Raw genomic sequence first — 16055 nt, forward strand, 5'->3', positions numbered from 1 at the left:
TTAGACGGAGACCTGGAGAGGCCTACAAGCCACAGTGTCTCGCACCCACTGTGAAATTTGGTGGAGGATCGGTGATGATCTAGGGGTGCTTCAGCAAGGCTGGAATTGGGCAGATTTGTCTTTGTGAAGGACGCATGAATCAAGCCACGTACAAGGTTGTCCTGGAAGAAAACTTGCTTCCCTTTGCTCCGACATTGTTCCCCAACTTTGAGGATTGGTTTTTCCAGCAGGACAATGCGCCATGCCACACAGCCAGGTCAATCAAGGTGTGGATGGAGGACCACCAGATCAAGACCCTGTCATGGCCAGCCCAATCTCCAGACCTGAACCCCATTGAAAACTTCTGGAATGTGATCAAGAGTAAGATGGATGGTCACAAGCCATCAAACAAAGCCGAGCTGCTTGAATTTTTTTGAACTCTTCCTAAGTTAAAACATTAGTATTGTGTTGTTTAAAAATGAACATGAACTTATTTTCTTTGCATTATTTATTTATTTATTTATTTATTTATTATTATTTTGTTATTTTGACCAGTTGTCATTTTCTGCAAATAAATGCTCTAAATGACAATATTTTTATTTGGAATTTGGGAGAAATGTTGTCAGTAGTTTATAGAATAAAACAAAAATGTTATTTTTACCCAAACACATACCTATAAATAGTAAAACCAGAGAAACTGATAATTTTGCAGTGGTTTCTTAATTTTTTCTGCAGCTGTATATATATACAGTGGGGTAAAAAAGTATTTAGTCAGCCACCAATTGTGCAAGTTCTCCCACTTAAAGAGATGAGAGAGGCCTGTAATTTTCATCATAGGTTCACATCAACTATGACAGACAAATTGAGAAAAAAAAATCCAGAAAATCACATTGTAGGATTTTTAATGAATTTATTTGCAAATTATGGTGGAAAATAAGTATTTGGTCACCTACAAACAAGCAAGATTTCTGGCTCTCACAGACCTGTAACTTCTTCTTTAAGAGGCTCCTCTGTCCTCCACTCGTTACCTGTATTAATGGCACCTGTTTGAACTTGTTATCAGTATAAAAGACACCTGTCCACAACCTCAAACAGTCACACTCCAAACTCCACTATGGCCAAGACCAAAGAGCTGTCAAAGGACACCAGAAACAAAATTGTAGACCTGCACCAGGCTGGGAAGACTGAATCTGCAATAGGTAAGCAGCTTGGTTTGAAGAAATCAACTGTGGGAGCAATTATTAGGAAATGGAAGACATACAAGACCACTGATAATCTCCCTCGATCTGGGGCTCCACGCAAGATCTCACCCCGCGGGGTCAAAATGATCACAAGAACGGTGAGCAAAAATGCCAGAACCACATGGGGGGACCTAGTGAATGACCTGCAGAGAGCTGGGACCAAAGTAACAAAGCCTACCATCAGTAACACACTACGCCGCCAGGGACTCAAATCCTGCAGTGCAGACGTGTCCCCCTGCTTAAGCCAGTACATGTCCAGGCCTGTCTGAAGTTTGCTAGAGTGCATTTGGATGATCCAGAAGAGGATTGGGAGAATGTCATATGGTCAGATGAAACCAAAATAGAACTTTTTGGTAAAAACTCAATTCGTCGTGTTTGGAGGACAAAGAATGCTGAGTTGCATCCAAAGAACACCATACCTACTGTGAAGCATGGGGGTGGAAACATCATGCTTTGGGGCTGTTTTTCTGCAAAGGGACCAGGACGACTGATCCGTGTAAAGGAAAGAATGAATGGGGCCATGTATCGTGAGATTTTGAGTGAAAACCTCCTTCCATCAGCAAGGGCATTGAAGATGAAACGTGGCTGGGTCTTTCAGCATGACAATGATCCCAAACACACCGCCCGGGCAACGAAGGAGTGGCTTCGTAAGAAGCATTTCAAGGTCCTGGAGTGGCCTAGCCAGTCTCCAGATCTCAACCCCATAGAAAATCTTTGGAGGGAGTTGAAAGTCCGTGTTGCCCAGCGACAGCCCCAAAACATCACTGCTCTAGAGGAGATCTGCATGGAGGAATGGGCCAAAATACCAGCAACAGTGTGTGAAAACCTTGTGAAGACTTACAGAAAACGTTTGACCTGTGTCATTGCCAACAAAGGGTATATAACAAAGTATTGAAAAACTTTTGTTATTGACCAAATACTTATTTTCCACCATAATTTGCAAATAAATTCATTAATAATCCTACAATGTGATTTTCTGGATTTTTTTTCTCATTTTGTCTGTCATAGTTGACTTGTACCTATGATGAAAATTACAGGCCTCTCTCATCTTTTTAAGTGGGAGAACTTGCACAATTGGTGGCTGACTAAATACTTTTTTTCCCCACTGTGTGTGTGTATATACAGTGGGGAAAAAAAGTATTTAGTCAGCCACCAATTGTGCAAGTTCTCCCACTTAAAAAGATGAGAGAGGCCTGTAATTTTCATCATAGGTACACGTCAACTATGACAGACAAAATGAGGAAAAAAAATCCAGAAAATCACATCGTAGGATTTTTAATGAATTTATTGGCATATGATGGTGGAAAATAAGTATTTGGTCAATAACAAAAGTTTCTCAATACTTTGTTATATACCCTTTGTTGGCAATGACACAGGTCAAACGTTTTCTGTAAGTCTTCACAAGGTTTTCACACACTGTTGCTGGTATTTTGGCCCATTCCTCCATGCAGATCTCCTCTAGAGCAGTGATGTTTTGGGGCTGTCGCTGGGCAACACAGACTTTCAACTCCCTCCAAAGATTTTCTATGGGGTTGAGATCTGGAGACTGGCTAGGCCACTCCAGGACCTTGAAATGCTTCTTACGAAGCCACTCCTTCGTTGCCCGGGCGGTGTGTTTGGGATCATTGTCATGCTGAAAGACCCAGCCACGTTTCATCTTCAATGCCCTTGCTGATGGAAGGAGGGTTTCACTCAAAATCTCACGATACATGGCCCCATTCATTCTTTCCTTTACACGGATCAGTCGTCCTGGTCCCTTTGCAGAAAAACAGCCCCAAAGCATGATGTTTCCAACCCCATGCTTCACAGTAGGTATGGTGTTCTTTGGATGCAACTCAGCATTCTTTGTCCTCCAAACATGACGAGTTGAGTTTTTACCAAAAAGTGATATTTTGGTTTCATCTGACCATATGACATTCTCCCAATCCTCTTCTGGATCATCCAAATGCACTTCAGACGGGCCTGGACATGTACTGGCTTAAGCAGGGGGACACGTCTCGCACTGCAGGATTTGAGTCCCTGGCGGCGTAGTGTGTTACTGATGGTTGGCTTTGTTACTTTGGTCCCAGCTCTCTGCAGGTCATTCACTAGGTCCCCCCGTGTGGTTCTGGGATTTTTGCTCACCATTCTTGTGATCATTTTGACCCCACGGGGTGAGATCTTGCGTGGAGCCCCAGATCGAGGGAGATTATCAGTGGTCTTGTATGTCTTCCATTTCCTAATAATTGCTCCCACAGTTGATTTCTTCAAACCAAGCTGCTTACCTATTGCAGATTCAGTCTTCCCAGCCTGGTGCAGGTCTACAATTTTGTTTTTGGTGTCCTTTGACAGCTCTTTGGTCTTGGCCATAGTGGAGTTTGGAGTGTGACTGTTTGAGGTTGTGGACAGGTGTCTTTTATACTGATAACAAGTTCAAACAGGTGCCATTAATACAGGTAACGAGTGGAGGACAGAGGAGCCTCTTAAAGAAGAAGTTACAGGTCTGTGAGAGCCAGAAATCTTGCTTGTTTGTAGGTGACCAAATACTTATTTTCCACCACAATTTGCAAATAAATTCATTAAAAATCCTACAATGGGATTTTCTGGATTTTTTTTTCTCAATTTGTCTGTCATAGTTGACGTGTACCTATGATGAAAATTACAGGCCTCTCTCATCTTTTTAAGTGGGAGAACTTGCACAATTGGTGGCTGACTAAATACTTTTTTTCCCCACTGTATATATATATATATATATATATATATATATATATATGTATATGTGTGTGTGTGTATATTTACACAGTATCTCACAAAAGTGAGTACACCCCTCACATTTTTGTAAATATTTGAGTAAATCTTTTCATGTGACAACACTGAAGAAATGACACTTTGCTACAATGTAAAGTAGTGTAAATGTACTGTCCCCTCAAAATAACACAACACACAGCCATTAATGTCTAAACCGCTGGCAACAAAAGTGAGTACACCCCTAAGTGAAAATGTCCAAATTGGGCCCAAAGTGTCAATATTTTGTGTGGCCACCATCATTTTCCAGCACTGCCTTAACCCTCTTGGGCATGGAGTTCACCAGAGCTTCACAGGTTGCCACTGGAGTCCTCTTCCACTCCTCCATGACGACATCACGGAGCTGGTGGATGTTAGAGAACTTGCACTCCTCCACCTTCCGTTTGAGGATGCCCCACAGATGCTCAATAGGGTTTAGGTCTGGATACATGCTTGGCCAGTCCATCACCTTTACCCTCAGCTTCTTTAGCAAGGCAGTGGTCGTCTTGGAGGTGTGTTTGGGGTCGTTATCATGTTGGAATACTGCCCTGCGGCCCAGTCTCCGAAGGGAGGGGATCATGCTCTGCTTCAATATGTCACAGTACATGTTGGCATTCATGGTTCCCTCAATGAACTGTAGCTCCCCAGTGCCGGCAGCACTCATGCAGCCCCAGACCATGACACTCCCACCACCATGCTTGACTGTAGGCAAGACACACTTTTCTTTGTACACCTCACCTGGTTGCCGCCACACACGCTTGACACCATCTGAACCAAATAAGTTTATCTTGGTCTCATCAGACCACAGGACATGGTTCCAGTAATCCATGTCCTTAGTCTGCTTGTCTTCAGCAAACTGTTTGCGGGCTTTCTTGTGCATCATCTTTAGAAGAGGCTTCCTTCTGGGACGACAGCCATGCAGACCAATTTGATGCAGTGTGGGGCGTATGGTCTGAGCACTGACAGGCTGACCCCCCACCCCTTCAACCTCTGCAGCAATGCTGGCAGCACTCATACGTCTATTTCCCAAAGACAACCTCTGGATATGACGCTGAGCACGTGCACTCAACTTCTTTGGTCGACAATGGAGAGGCCTGTTCTGAGTGGAACCTGTCCTGTTAAACCGCTGTATGGTCTTGGCCACCGTGCTGCAGCTCAGTTTCAGGGTCTTGGCAATCTTCTTATAGCCCAGGCCATCTTTATGTAGAGCAACAATTCTTTTTTTCAGATCCTCAGAGAGTTCTTTGCCATGAGGTGCCATGTTGAACTTCCAGTGACCAGTATGAGGGAGTGTGAGAGCGATGACACCAAATTTAACACACCTTCTCCCCATTCACACCTGAGACCTTGTAACACTAACGAGTCACATGACACCGGGGAGGGAAAATGGCTAATTGGGCCCAATTTGGACATTTTCACTTAGGGGTGTACTCACTTTTGTTGCCAGCGGTTTAGACATTAATGGCTGTGTGTTGAGTTATTTTGAGGGGACAGCAAATATACACTGTCATACAAGCTGTACACTCACTACTTTACATTGTAGCAAAGTGTCATTTCTTCAGTGTTGTCATATGAAAATATATACTCAAATATTTACAAAATATTAACTTTTGTGAGATACTGTATATTTTTGCAAGAGAAAAAAAAACATATGGGGGATTGGAAGTGATGCAGACAATTACATTGGTGGAAGTAACAATCTATCTGCAATATTAAAGCTGATCTACCCCCTAAAAAATAAAAAAATAAAAAAGGATTATATGAGAAGAGTGGATGTCTCACCAGGATACAAGAGAAGCCGCCTCCACCACGGTCTCCTGAGTAGGATCGAAGTCCAGAGCACTCTTGTCCAGACCCAGCAGCTCAGCTATCCGCTCAGCTCCATACAGGTCTCCATATTTATTAATGACCTATAGACAGAACAGACAAATACAGGTCTCCATACTAATTAATGACCTATAGACAGAACAGACAAATACAGGTCTCTATACTAATTAATGACCTATAGACAGAACAGACAAATACAGGTCTCCATACTAATTAATGACCTATAGACAGAACAGACAAATACAGGTCTCTATACTAATTAATGACCTATAGACAGAACAGACAAATACAGGTCTCCATACTAATTAATGACCTATAGACAGAACAGACAAATACAGGTCTCCATACTTATTAATGACCTATAGACAGAACAGACAAATACAGGTCTCCATACTTATTAATGACCTATAGACAGAACAGACAAATACGAAAACTATAGTTTGCCAAAACTATAGTTTGTTTAGAGTGGTTGAAACTTCCGACTTCAACTGTACATTTGATTTGGGTTTATAAGATTGTTATACCACAGTATGTAGTTATATGTGTATAGTATTAGTGTGGAATTATGTGAATAAGACTATAATTTTTGTAAAAAAATGTTTTACATTAGCTCTGAAATCCCACGTACCTTCCGTTTGATGAACTTGTCCCAGTAGTTATTGGGGAAGGATCTGCAGACACATACGAGGGACAGTAGACATAGATCAGACTTCAAAAGTAGTTCAATACCTATAACTCTATTAGGAACATTCATCTGAAGCTGGTGACGTTTTCAACTGACTTTTGAATATGAGTGTACATGGGCAGGAGCTTACCGGAACTGTATACCGACACCTCAAATGTTCTACTGCACCTCTTATAGATTAGCTCAAAAGTATTGTGGAGTTCCTGCAACTGAATATAAACAGTACCGGCACCCAAAATGAGTACCGGCACCTATTCAGGTGTTCCTCTGTGGTATGACTCACGGGGTGTTGATGACGAGGCGGTCCCACTGTCCTGTGATGTCATCGTCTGCAGGCTGCTCTGTGATATAGAGACCTTCAAACTCCAACAGCCTGGCGATCCCCTTCTCTCTCTTAAACACCACCAGAGGCACCTGGGTAGGATATGGATGACATAGAGAACGGGTGAGAGGAGGAACACGGAGGAAGAAGAGAATAGACTGGAATGACAGACACAGACACACAAAGAAAGAAAGAAAGAAAGAAGAAAGAAAGACAAAAAGAAAGACAAAAAGAAATAAAGACAAAAAGAAAGAAAGAAAATAAATAAAGAAAGAAAGAAAGAAAGAAAGAAAGACAAAAAGAAAGAAAATAAATAAAGAAAGAAAGAAAGAAAGAAAGAAAGACAAAAAGAAAATAAAGAAAGAAAGAAAGAAAGAAAGAAAGACAAAAAGAAAGAAAATAAAGAAAGAAAGAAAGAAAGACAAAAAGACAAAAAGAAAGAAAGAAAATAAAGAAAGAAAGAAATAAAGAAAATAAAGAAAGAAAGAAAGAAAGAAAAAAGAAAGAAAGAAAAAAAGAGAAAGAAAAAAAGAATGAAAGAAAATAAATAAAGAAAGAAAGAAAGAAAGAAAAAAGAAAGAAAGAAAAAAAGAGAAAGAAAAAAAGAATGAAAGAAAATAAAGAAAGAAAGAAAGAAAGAAAGAAAGAAAGAAAGGAGATAGTGATGTTGTGCATTGATGGGATCAGTTGACCGTAATAATCACCAGTCATACTGATTGATAGATTGATTGATTAAATGATTGTAATCACCTTGAGGAAGTAGTATCCCACCAAGCAGAGGATAGAGAGAGCAGTGTGGAATACAGCCAGAAAACACAGAATAGGGGCCATGTAGCCTGTACTCTCCTCCAGGACAAAGTACTCCTCACCACCTTCATCATCATCATCATCAGAACTAGTCCAGGAGTCATCCTCATCATCCTCATCAGCAGTCACCTGAGGGAAAATGAACCACAGAGAAAATGGGTTTTTATTTCTATGACAGATATGGTAAAATCCCAGCAAACACACAACCACCTCACAACGTTGTCTCAAAGTTGACACACAATAGTCTGGTTATTGACAAGAATGTACAGTGCATTCGGAAAGTATTCAGACCCCTGGACTTTTTCCACACTTTGTTACGTTACAGCCTTATTTCTAAAATGGATTAAATAAATAAAAAATCACCCCATAATACCCCATAATGACAAAGCAAAAACAGGTTTTTAGAAAATGACCCTTTGCTATGAGACTCGAAATTGAGCTCAGGTGCATCCTATTTCCATTGATCATCCTTGAGATGTTTCTACAACTTGATTGGAGTCCACCTGTGGTAAATTCAATTGATTGGACATGATTTGGAAAGTCACATACCGGTCTTTATACGGTCCCACTGTTGACAGGGCATATCAGAGCAAAAACCAAACCATGAGGTCGAAGGAATTGTCCGTAGAGCTCTGAGACAGGATTGTTTTAAGGCACAGATCTGGGGAAGGGTACCAAAACATTTCTGCAGCATTGAAGGTCCCCAAGAACACAGTGGCCTCCATCATTCTTAAATGGAAGAAGTTTGGAACCACCAAGACTCTTCCTAGAGCTGGCCGCCCGGCCAAATTGAGCAATCGGGGGAGAAGGGCCTTGGTCAGGGAGGTGACCAAGAACCCGATGGCCACTCTGACAGAGCTCTAGAGTTCCTCTGTGGAGATGGGAGAACCTTCCAGAAGGACAACTATCTCTGCAGCACTCCACCAATCAGGCCTTTATGGCAGAGTGGCCAGATGGAAGCCACTCCTCAGTAAAAGGCACATGACAGCCTGCTTGGAGTTTGCCAAAAGGCACCTAAAGGACTCTCAGACCATGAGAAACAAGATTATCTGGTCTGATGAAACCAAGATTGAAGTCTTTGGCCTGAATGCTAAGCATCACATCTGGAGGAAACCTGGCACCATCCCAACGGTGAAGCATGGTGGTGGCAGCATCATGCTGTGGGGATGTTTTTCCACAGCAGGGAGTGGGAGACTAGTCAGGATCGAGGGAAAGATGAACGGAGCAAAGTACAGAGATATCCTTGATGAAACCCGGCTCAAGAGCGCTCAGGACCTCAGACTGGGGTGAAAGTTCACCTTCCAACAGGACAGCGGCCCAAAGCACACAGCCAAGACAACGCAGGAGTGGCTTCGGGACAAGTCTCTGAATGTCCTTGAGTGGCCCAGCCAGAGCCCGGCTTGAACCCGATCGAACATCTCTGGAGAGACCTGAAAATAGCTGTGCAGCGACACTCCCCATCCAACCTGGCAGAGCTTGAGAGGATCTGCAGAGAAGAATGGGAGTAACTCACCAAATACAGGTGTGCCAAGCTTGTAGTGTCATACCCAAGAAGACTCGAGGCTGTAATCGCTTCAAAAGGTGCTTCAACAGAGTACTGAGTAAAGGGTCTGAATACTTATGTAAATGATATTAAAGTTGCTGTTTTTTATATACATTTTGCAAAAATGTCTAAAAACCTGTTTTTGCTTTGTCATTATGGGGTATTGTGTGTAGATTAATGAGGGGGAAAAAAACATTTAATCAATTTTAGAATGAGGCTGTAAAGTAACATTTAGAAAAATGGAAAAAGGGGTCTGAATACTTTCCCAAGGCACGGTCTGTATTATCTATGTATATCTTATTAGCTCCATCTCAGCATTAATCCTTTGCATCTTGTAGAAGAGAGTAAGAAAAACCCTGTAATGTGTAACACTGTAAATTACCCTGTAGAACAGTAGAATGAAGTTGATCGCAAACGCCACAAACAGAGCCAGGAAACGCATGTTGTAGAAGTTGCGAGCCAGCGTGTTCTGCAGACACATAGAACACAAAGTCAGACATTTAGCCATGATACATAGCGGTCTTCTGAGGTGAGCGTGACTGCAAAGAAGACGACCTGGAAGGTCACCATTGACAGCATGTGACAGGCAGAATAACAACATCTGTGTTTGAGAGCATCAATTCTGATCAGTCGCTGATCACCGACTAAACAAACTGACTGATCTTCAAATAATACGCAGTTATTTAGGATGCAAAGTGATTCCCAGATCAGTTATTCTGAAGTCTCCAACTGCAATATAATAATTACAATAATAATAAATATTCAAATTCTAGAGCGCATTTCCCACACTCAATACGCAAAGCTGTAGTCGATCTTGAACAAGCACAATGTCTGATGTATTACCAGTATCTTCGTCTGGTAGACCTCCAGCCCAGCCAAGAAGCTGGCAAAGAAGGAAGTAGGAGCCTCCTTTGATTGGCCGTTTCTGGACTTGGGGGCGGGCTTATCCTGAGCCACTTCCTCTTTAGGCTGCTCTGCCTTGACCTTGTCTTCCTTCTCCTTCTTCTCTGTGCTGTGAGAACACAAGATGACCGCCGATCTGTTATCGATCTGACACCAGCGCATACCTCTGACACCTCTTAGAGAGCTGAAACCCCAACACAACACAACACACTCTTTCATTTCATTCCATTATTTCAATTTTAAGAAATAATGAGCAATTAAGATCAGACTCTTATTTGCAATAACAAAGTGTCAAGATGCGAGAAACCGAGCACAAATAAAAAAAATAATAGAAAAAAACCTTTAAATAAAGTTGATTGAATTTAGATTTGAACATGCCCTCCATGTTACATAACTGAAGTAAACATATACACAGAGATAAATAAATGGTGTAGACCACTCACTCTGCTTTCTCTGGTTCAGACTCTGTTGGTTCAAAAGCGGCCTTCTACATGAGACAGACCACAGAAGGTTAGAGAGGATACTTATTGGTGACACCATCCATGTGAAACAAGCCCAGCATTTTACTGAGAACTGTTCATAGAGAATCAACATGTATTCCCTTTACCTACTGTTTTAGAGATGGGTCTACAGATTGCTCACCTTCTTCTCCACAGTGGCGGTGGTCTCAGCGGTCAGATTCTCAGAGACGTCTCCCAGTCCAGGATCTACATGTTTCAACCCTTCCCCTTTCTTTGGTGTCGGATTAATCATCTCCATCAAGATGTCCTGCTCTGCCTTGTCCGACGGTTTGATGGCCTGGTCTGTCCCGCCCGACACCGAATCACCCACCTCCGCCTTCTCTGTCTCCAACACGTCACCGTGGATACCGAACTGGGTGGGATCGGGCATGTTGCCCAAGATGTCTGTCACCTTCATGTTCTTGGCTCCTTCAAGTCAAATCAAATCAAACTGAATTTAAAGTACATTTAAACAAAACGTTGCAACACCCTTAACAGTAGCCTAAAACAATAAAACAAAAGAGATCAAACTAAAAAAGAAGATAAAAAGATCCCACCTTCGACGAGCCCGCCGCCGAACATGGATGACCAGATGAGGTGGAAGAATCCAAAGATGAGGCTGTAGATCCCCTTGAAGAACCCTGTGAAGAGAATCCAGAAGAAGGAGAAGAACCCAACGATCATCTCCTTCATGCTCAGCTTCTTGAACTTCTTGTACTGCTTCTTGAGGCTCTTGAAGGTCAGCATCTGTCTGAAGTTGGAGATCTTCTTCTTGGCGGAGACGCAGACCATGGTGAAAGCTGAGGAAGCCTCCAGCTTGCTCTCCTCTTCTTGCTCAGCCAGCTCTTCTAGCAAGTTGTGCAGCTCCTCCTCGTCCTCCTCCGGGCGCTCCACCACTTCTGGCTCCGAGATCTGAGACGCCAGCTGCATCTCAAAGATGGTGTCCTCGCAGAAGTTCACAAACATCTCCATCTTCTCGCTCTCTCCCCCCTCGTTGACCACGTCGAAGATGAACTGTCTCTTAGACTCTTTGACCTGTGGCTTCTCCCACTGCGTGCGGCTGGACTCACTGATCTCAAAGTAAACCCTCTCGATGCGCTTCCCTCCGCCCATGATCTCGATGCGGCCCAGGTATGGCTCAAAGTAGTTCAGCACGCTCTCGGCCGGTTCCAGGAAGGTGGCCAGACGGGGGTCGTGAGGCATGTGCTCAGAGAGGTTGGTGAGCAGCACGGCTACGTTAAAGCCGATGTCTTTGGCTGGCTCGTGGAACCGCTCCACAAACTCCTCGTAGTTGAACATGTCATTCTCGTCGGCCTCGGCGCAGGAGAGCAGGAACTCGATCTCTGACTGGGTATACTGCTTCTGGTTCTCCATGGACTTCTGGAAATCTTTCTTGGAGATCACCCCTTTGTTCTCGGGGTCGTACTCCCTGAAGTTGTCAGAGGTGGTCAGGTCCTTGATCTTGAGGAACATGTCGAAGAACTTGAGGATCATCTCTACGTTACTGGAGGACTCCACCAGAGTGTCTACCATCTGCTTCCCTATCGTTCCATTCACCACGTTGCCTAGGAGACACCACATAGGACTAGGAATCAATGGCGCGTTGCATTTGCATTCTTACTTACTAAATGACAAACTCACTTACTTTCCCTCCGTCCTTCCTCACTTAATTACAAACGGACTTACTTCATATTCACATATAACTTGTATTATGTGGATAACTACAGTATGTACCATCAGGTGATAGGTGTAAATCATTGACTGTATGGCGTAAATATATACGTTCAAACAAATGCTCCTGTGGTGACTGTAACCTGCCACGTCTTAAATGAGTCCTATTAGTGTTCTGAGTGAATCTGTAGGTTCTTACCCTCCAGCAGTGACAGCATCATCACCACCATGTCCTGCTGAAGATCCATCAACTCCTTCAGCAGCTCAATCTGACACGAGTCCTAGGAGGCACCAATCATTGGAAGAATTGCATTAATATTATTATTAATTTATTAGTATTTATTAATTATAACATGTATTTATGAAGCATTTTCATGATTTTACAATCTCAATAGCGCAGGTTGCATGCATTAAAAACACATAACCAAAGACCAAAAAAAAAAAGACATAAACAAAAACCAAAACAAAGACTAGCAGCACTAGGCGCTTCAGCACTCGGCAGTCCTGTTGTGTGAGCTTGTGTGGCCTACCACTTCGCGGCTAAGCTGTTGTTGTTCCTAGACATTTCCACTTCACGATAACAGCACTTACAGTTGACCGGGGCAGAAATTTAACAAACTGACTTGTTGGAAAGGTGGCATCCTATGACGATGCCACGTTGACTGAGAACATTGTCATTTACAGCATCTAATGACCTGGTTATTGATGTTGAGGATGTTTGGTGTGGTACTGTGTGGGTGAATCCTCTACTCTTTGAGGCTGTGTAGTAGTAAGTAAGCCTTGAGCTACAACGGCCCCCAGGGCAGGAACCTATCTCCTGTGTCTGTAGTGTCGGCAGTACACACAAGTACACCCCCTGGACAGGACGTTGATCTATTGAAATGTGAGTGATTTTTATATGATCAGTTTTATATTGGAGAGACGTTGGCGACGACAGTGAGCGTTGACTGACAGGAAGCAGAGGGCCACTGACTGCAACTCCAGGATAGCAGGGTAGCTCGCAGGACGCTGGACTGGGCCAGTAGTTTACTGTTTTATTTTGCTCCCTGGTTGGTGCAGCAGTGAGGACACCTGGTTACCTGGGACAGCTTCATCTGCATGTTGGCAAACACATGCAGGAATCCCACCACCGCATCCCACAGTCTGCTGTGGGCCAGACTCTGCTGGTTCCCAATACATGGGCCCTGGGGGGGAGAGAGGGAGGGGGAGAGAGGGAGGGGGAACAGAGGGAGGGGGGAAAGATGGAGGGGGGAAAGAGGGAGAGAGGGAGAGATGGAGGGGGGGAAAGAGAGAGGTGGGAGAGAGGGAGAGAGGGAGGTGGGATAGAGGGAGAGAGGGGGGGAGAGAGGGAGAGAGAGGGGGGAGATGGAGGGGGGAGAGAGGGAGGTGGGAGAGAGGGAGGGGGAGAGATGGAGGGGGAGGGAAGGAAGAAGAGAGGAAGGGGGAGAGAGATGGATAGAAGGACCAAAATAAAGTGAATGATAATAAAGATCACAACCAAAAAAACATGTTAGTGTCATAAAATAAAATACAAATATGACTCTTGGGAAAGAGTGACTATAGTCTAAATGTGAAACACTGTAAAGTCAGAAAGAGTCAGGCCTTACTTACCTGGATGTACTCAGTGAGTGAGTTGAAGATCTGCTTTGCGACAGCTAAGGCTTTGGAGAAGTTGACCTGCCCTGCCTCGTCGATAATGTCTTTCCCAGAGTAATACCAATAGAAGTCACTGATAGATTCCTACAGAGAAGGATTACTTTTGTCAGTGTGGTGGTGAAACCACGTCACATTCTCCTTATAGTGAGTGGTAGTGTGTGTGTGTGGAGAAGGGGGGGGGGGGTTACAGGGACAAAATATCAGAATTTCGGTTTATAAATAGGGAAAGGGGGATACCTAGTCAGTTGTACAACTGAATGCATTCAACTGAAATGTGTCTTCCGCATTTAACCCAACCCCTCTGAATCAGAGAGGTGCGGGGGGCTGCCTTAATCCACATCCACGTCATCGGCGCCCGGGGAACCTGAATGTGGGTGTGTGTGTGTGTGTGTGTGTGTGTGTGTGTGTGTTTCACCTGAAGGCGTAGCAGGTAGTCCACTGTGCTGATGATAATATTGACTGTCAACGTGTTTCCTGTTTGTGTTCTCAGGAAGTTTTGGAAATCTGTGGTGATGAACACATTTTGAAATTGGGATAACATGGTTTGAGTAAAGCAGCAAGTTATAACAAAAAATAATATACTAATACTTTGTTTTACACCAATTAATGAAGGTTCTCACCCCCGTTGTGCCCCTCACAGAGCAGTTGTAAAAACCTGAAGAGATCTTTGGTGAAGTCATCATTCGTCAGCACTTTGGAACCTTGTGGACGAGACAGAAGTAGGTGAAGAATGCTCTCCAAAACAATAACAGCGGAATTCACAAGCAACTAGAGTTTTCACGATAATCTCAATACATGATTTAGGTGAAAGTCTGAGTTAGGCTTGCGGATGTCAAGTCAGGATTGTGAACTCGCTCACTCGACACCCATCACTCTTAGACAGGCAGGTGGCTAGCACAGATACAGCACTCTTAGAAAATAGTTGCTATCTAGAACCTTAAAGGGTTCTTCGGCTGTCCCCATAGGAGAACCCTTTGAAGACCTGTTTTTGGTTTCACGTAGAGCCCTTTTGGGTTCAATGTATAACCCTTTCCACAGAGGGTTCTACATGGAATCCAAAAGGGGTTCTACCTGGAACCAAAAAGGGTTCTATCTAGGACCAAAAAGTGTTCTCCTTTTGGGGAAAGGCGAAGAACCCTTTTGGAACCCTTTTTTCAAAGAGTGTGGGTCTGGGTTTGTGTTGCACACAACACTTTTGTATCAGGCTAACAGCTGCATCCAAAGTGCTGATTGTGAAAAATGAAATTAATATTGTGAAACACCAGGACATTTCAGGAAGCTGGGGATTAGCCAGGTAACTTTCACATATACCATATACAGTGGGGGGAAAAGTATTTAGTCAGCCACCAATTGTGCAAGTTCTCCCACTTAAAAAGATGAGAGAGGCCTGTAATTTTCATCATAGGTACACGTCAACTATAACAGACAAATTGAGGGAAAAAAATCCAGAGAATCACATTGTAGGATTTTTTATGAATTTATTTGCAAATTATGGTGGAAAATAAGTATATGGTCACCTACAAACAATCAAGATTTCTGGCTCTCACAGACCTGTAACTTCTTCTTTAAGAGGCTCCTCTGTCCTCCACTCGTTACCTGTATTAATGGCACCTGTTTGAACTTGTTATCAGTATAAAAGACACCTGTCCACAACCTCAAACAGTCACACTCCAAACTCCACTATGGCCAAGACCAAAGAGCTGTCAAAGGACACCAGAAACTAAATTGTAGACCTGCACCAGGCTGGGAAGACTGAATCTGCAATGGGTAAGCAGCTTGGTTTGAAGAAATCAACTGTGGGAGCAATTATTAGGAAATGGAAGACATACAAGACCACTGATAATCTCCCTCGATCTGGGGCTCCACGCAAGATCTCACCCCGTGGGGTCAAAATGATCACAAGAACGGTGAGCAAAAATCCCAGAACCACACGGGGGGACCTAGTGAATGACCTGCAGAGAGCTGGGACCAAAGTAACAAAGCCTACCATCAGTAACACACTACGCCGCCAGGGACTCAAATCCTGCAGTGCAAGACGTGTCCCCCTGCTTAAGCCAGTACATGTCCAGGCCCATCTGAAGTTTCCTAGAGTGCATTTTGCTGATCCAGAAGAGGATTTGGAGAATGTCATATGGTCAGATGAAACCAAAATATAACT

At 43.5% G+C, this 16055-nt stretch overlaps 1 protein-coding gene across 1 annotated transcript in view; it reads right to left on the minus strand.

Moving 5' to 3' along the window:
• LOC311106745 (ryanodine receptor 3-like) overlaps positions 1-16055 on the minus strand; it is a gene marked incomplete at both ends in the record, with an annotated part of 179129 nt that overhangs the window by 6824 nt on the left and 156250 nt on the right. Inside the window, 14 exons of the mRNA XM_084149143.1 lie at positions 5766-5893; positions 6439-6481; positions 6779-6909; positions 7568-7753; positions 9550-9636; positions 10011-10179; positions 10514-10557; positions 10713-10999; positions 11128-12135; positions 12441-12522; positions 13321-13425; positions 13853-13981; positions 14313-14401; positions 14518-14616. Coding sequence (XP_084005269.1) covers positions 5766-5893; positions 6439-6481; positions 6779-6909; positions 7568-7753; positions 9550-9636; positions 10011-10179; positions 10514-10557; positions 10713-10999; positions 11128-12135; positions 12441-12522; positions 13321-13425; positions 13853-13981; positions 14313-14401; positions 14518-14616 — 2587 coding nt within the window. The remainder of the gene's footprint in view (positions 1-5765; positions 5894-6438; positions 6482-6778; positions 6910-7567; positions 7754-9549; positions 9637-10010; positions 10180-10513; positions 10558-10712; positions 11000-11127; positions 12136-12440; positions 12523-13320; positions 13426-13852; positions 13982-14312; positions 14402-14517; positions 14617-16055) is intronic.

This window comes from Coregonus lavaretus (genome assembly GCF_964263955.1).
Source record: "Coregonus lavaretus genome assembly, chromosome: 31".
Lineage (NCBI taxonomy): Eukaryota > Metazoa > Chordata > Actinopteri > Salmoniformes > Salmonidae > Coregonus > Coregonus lavaretus.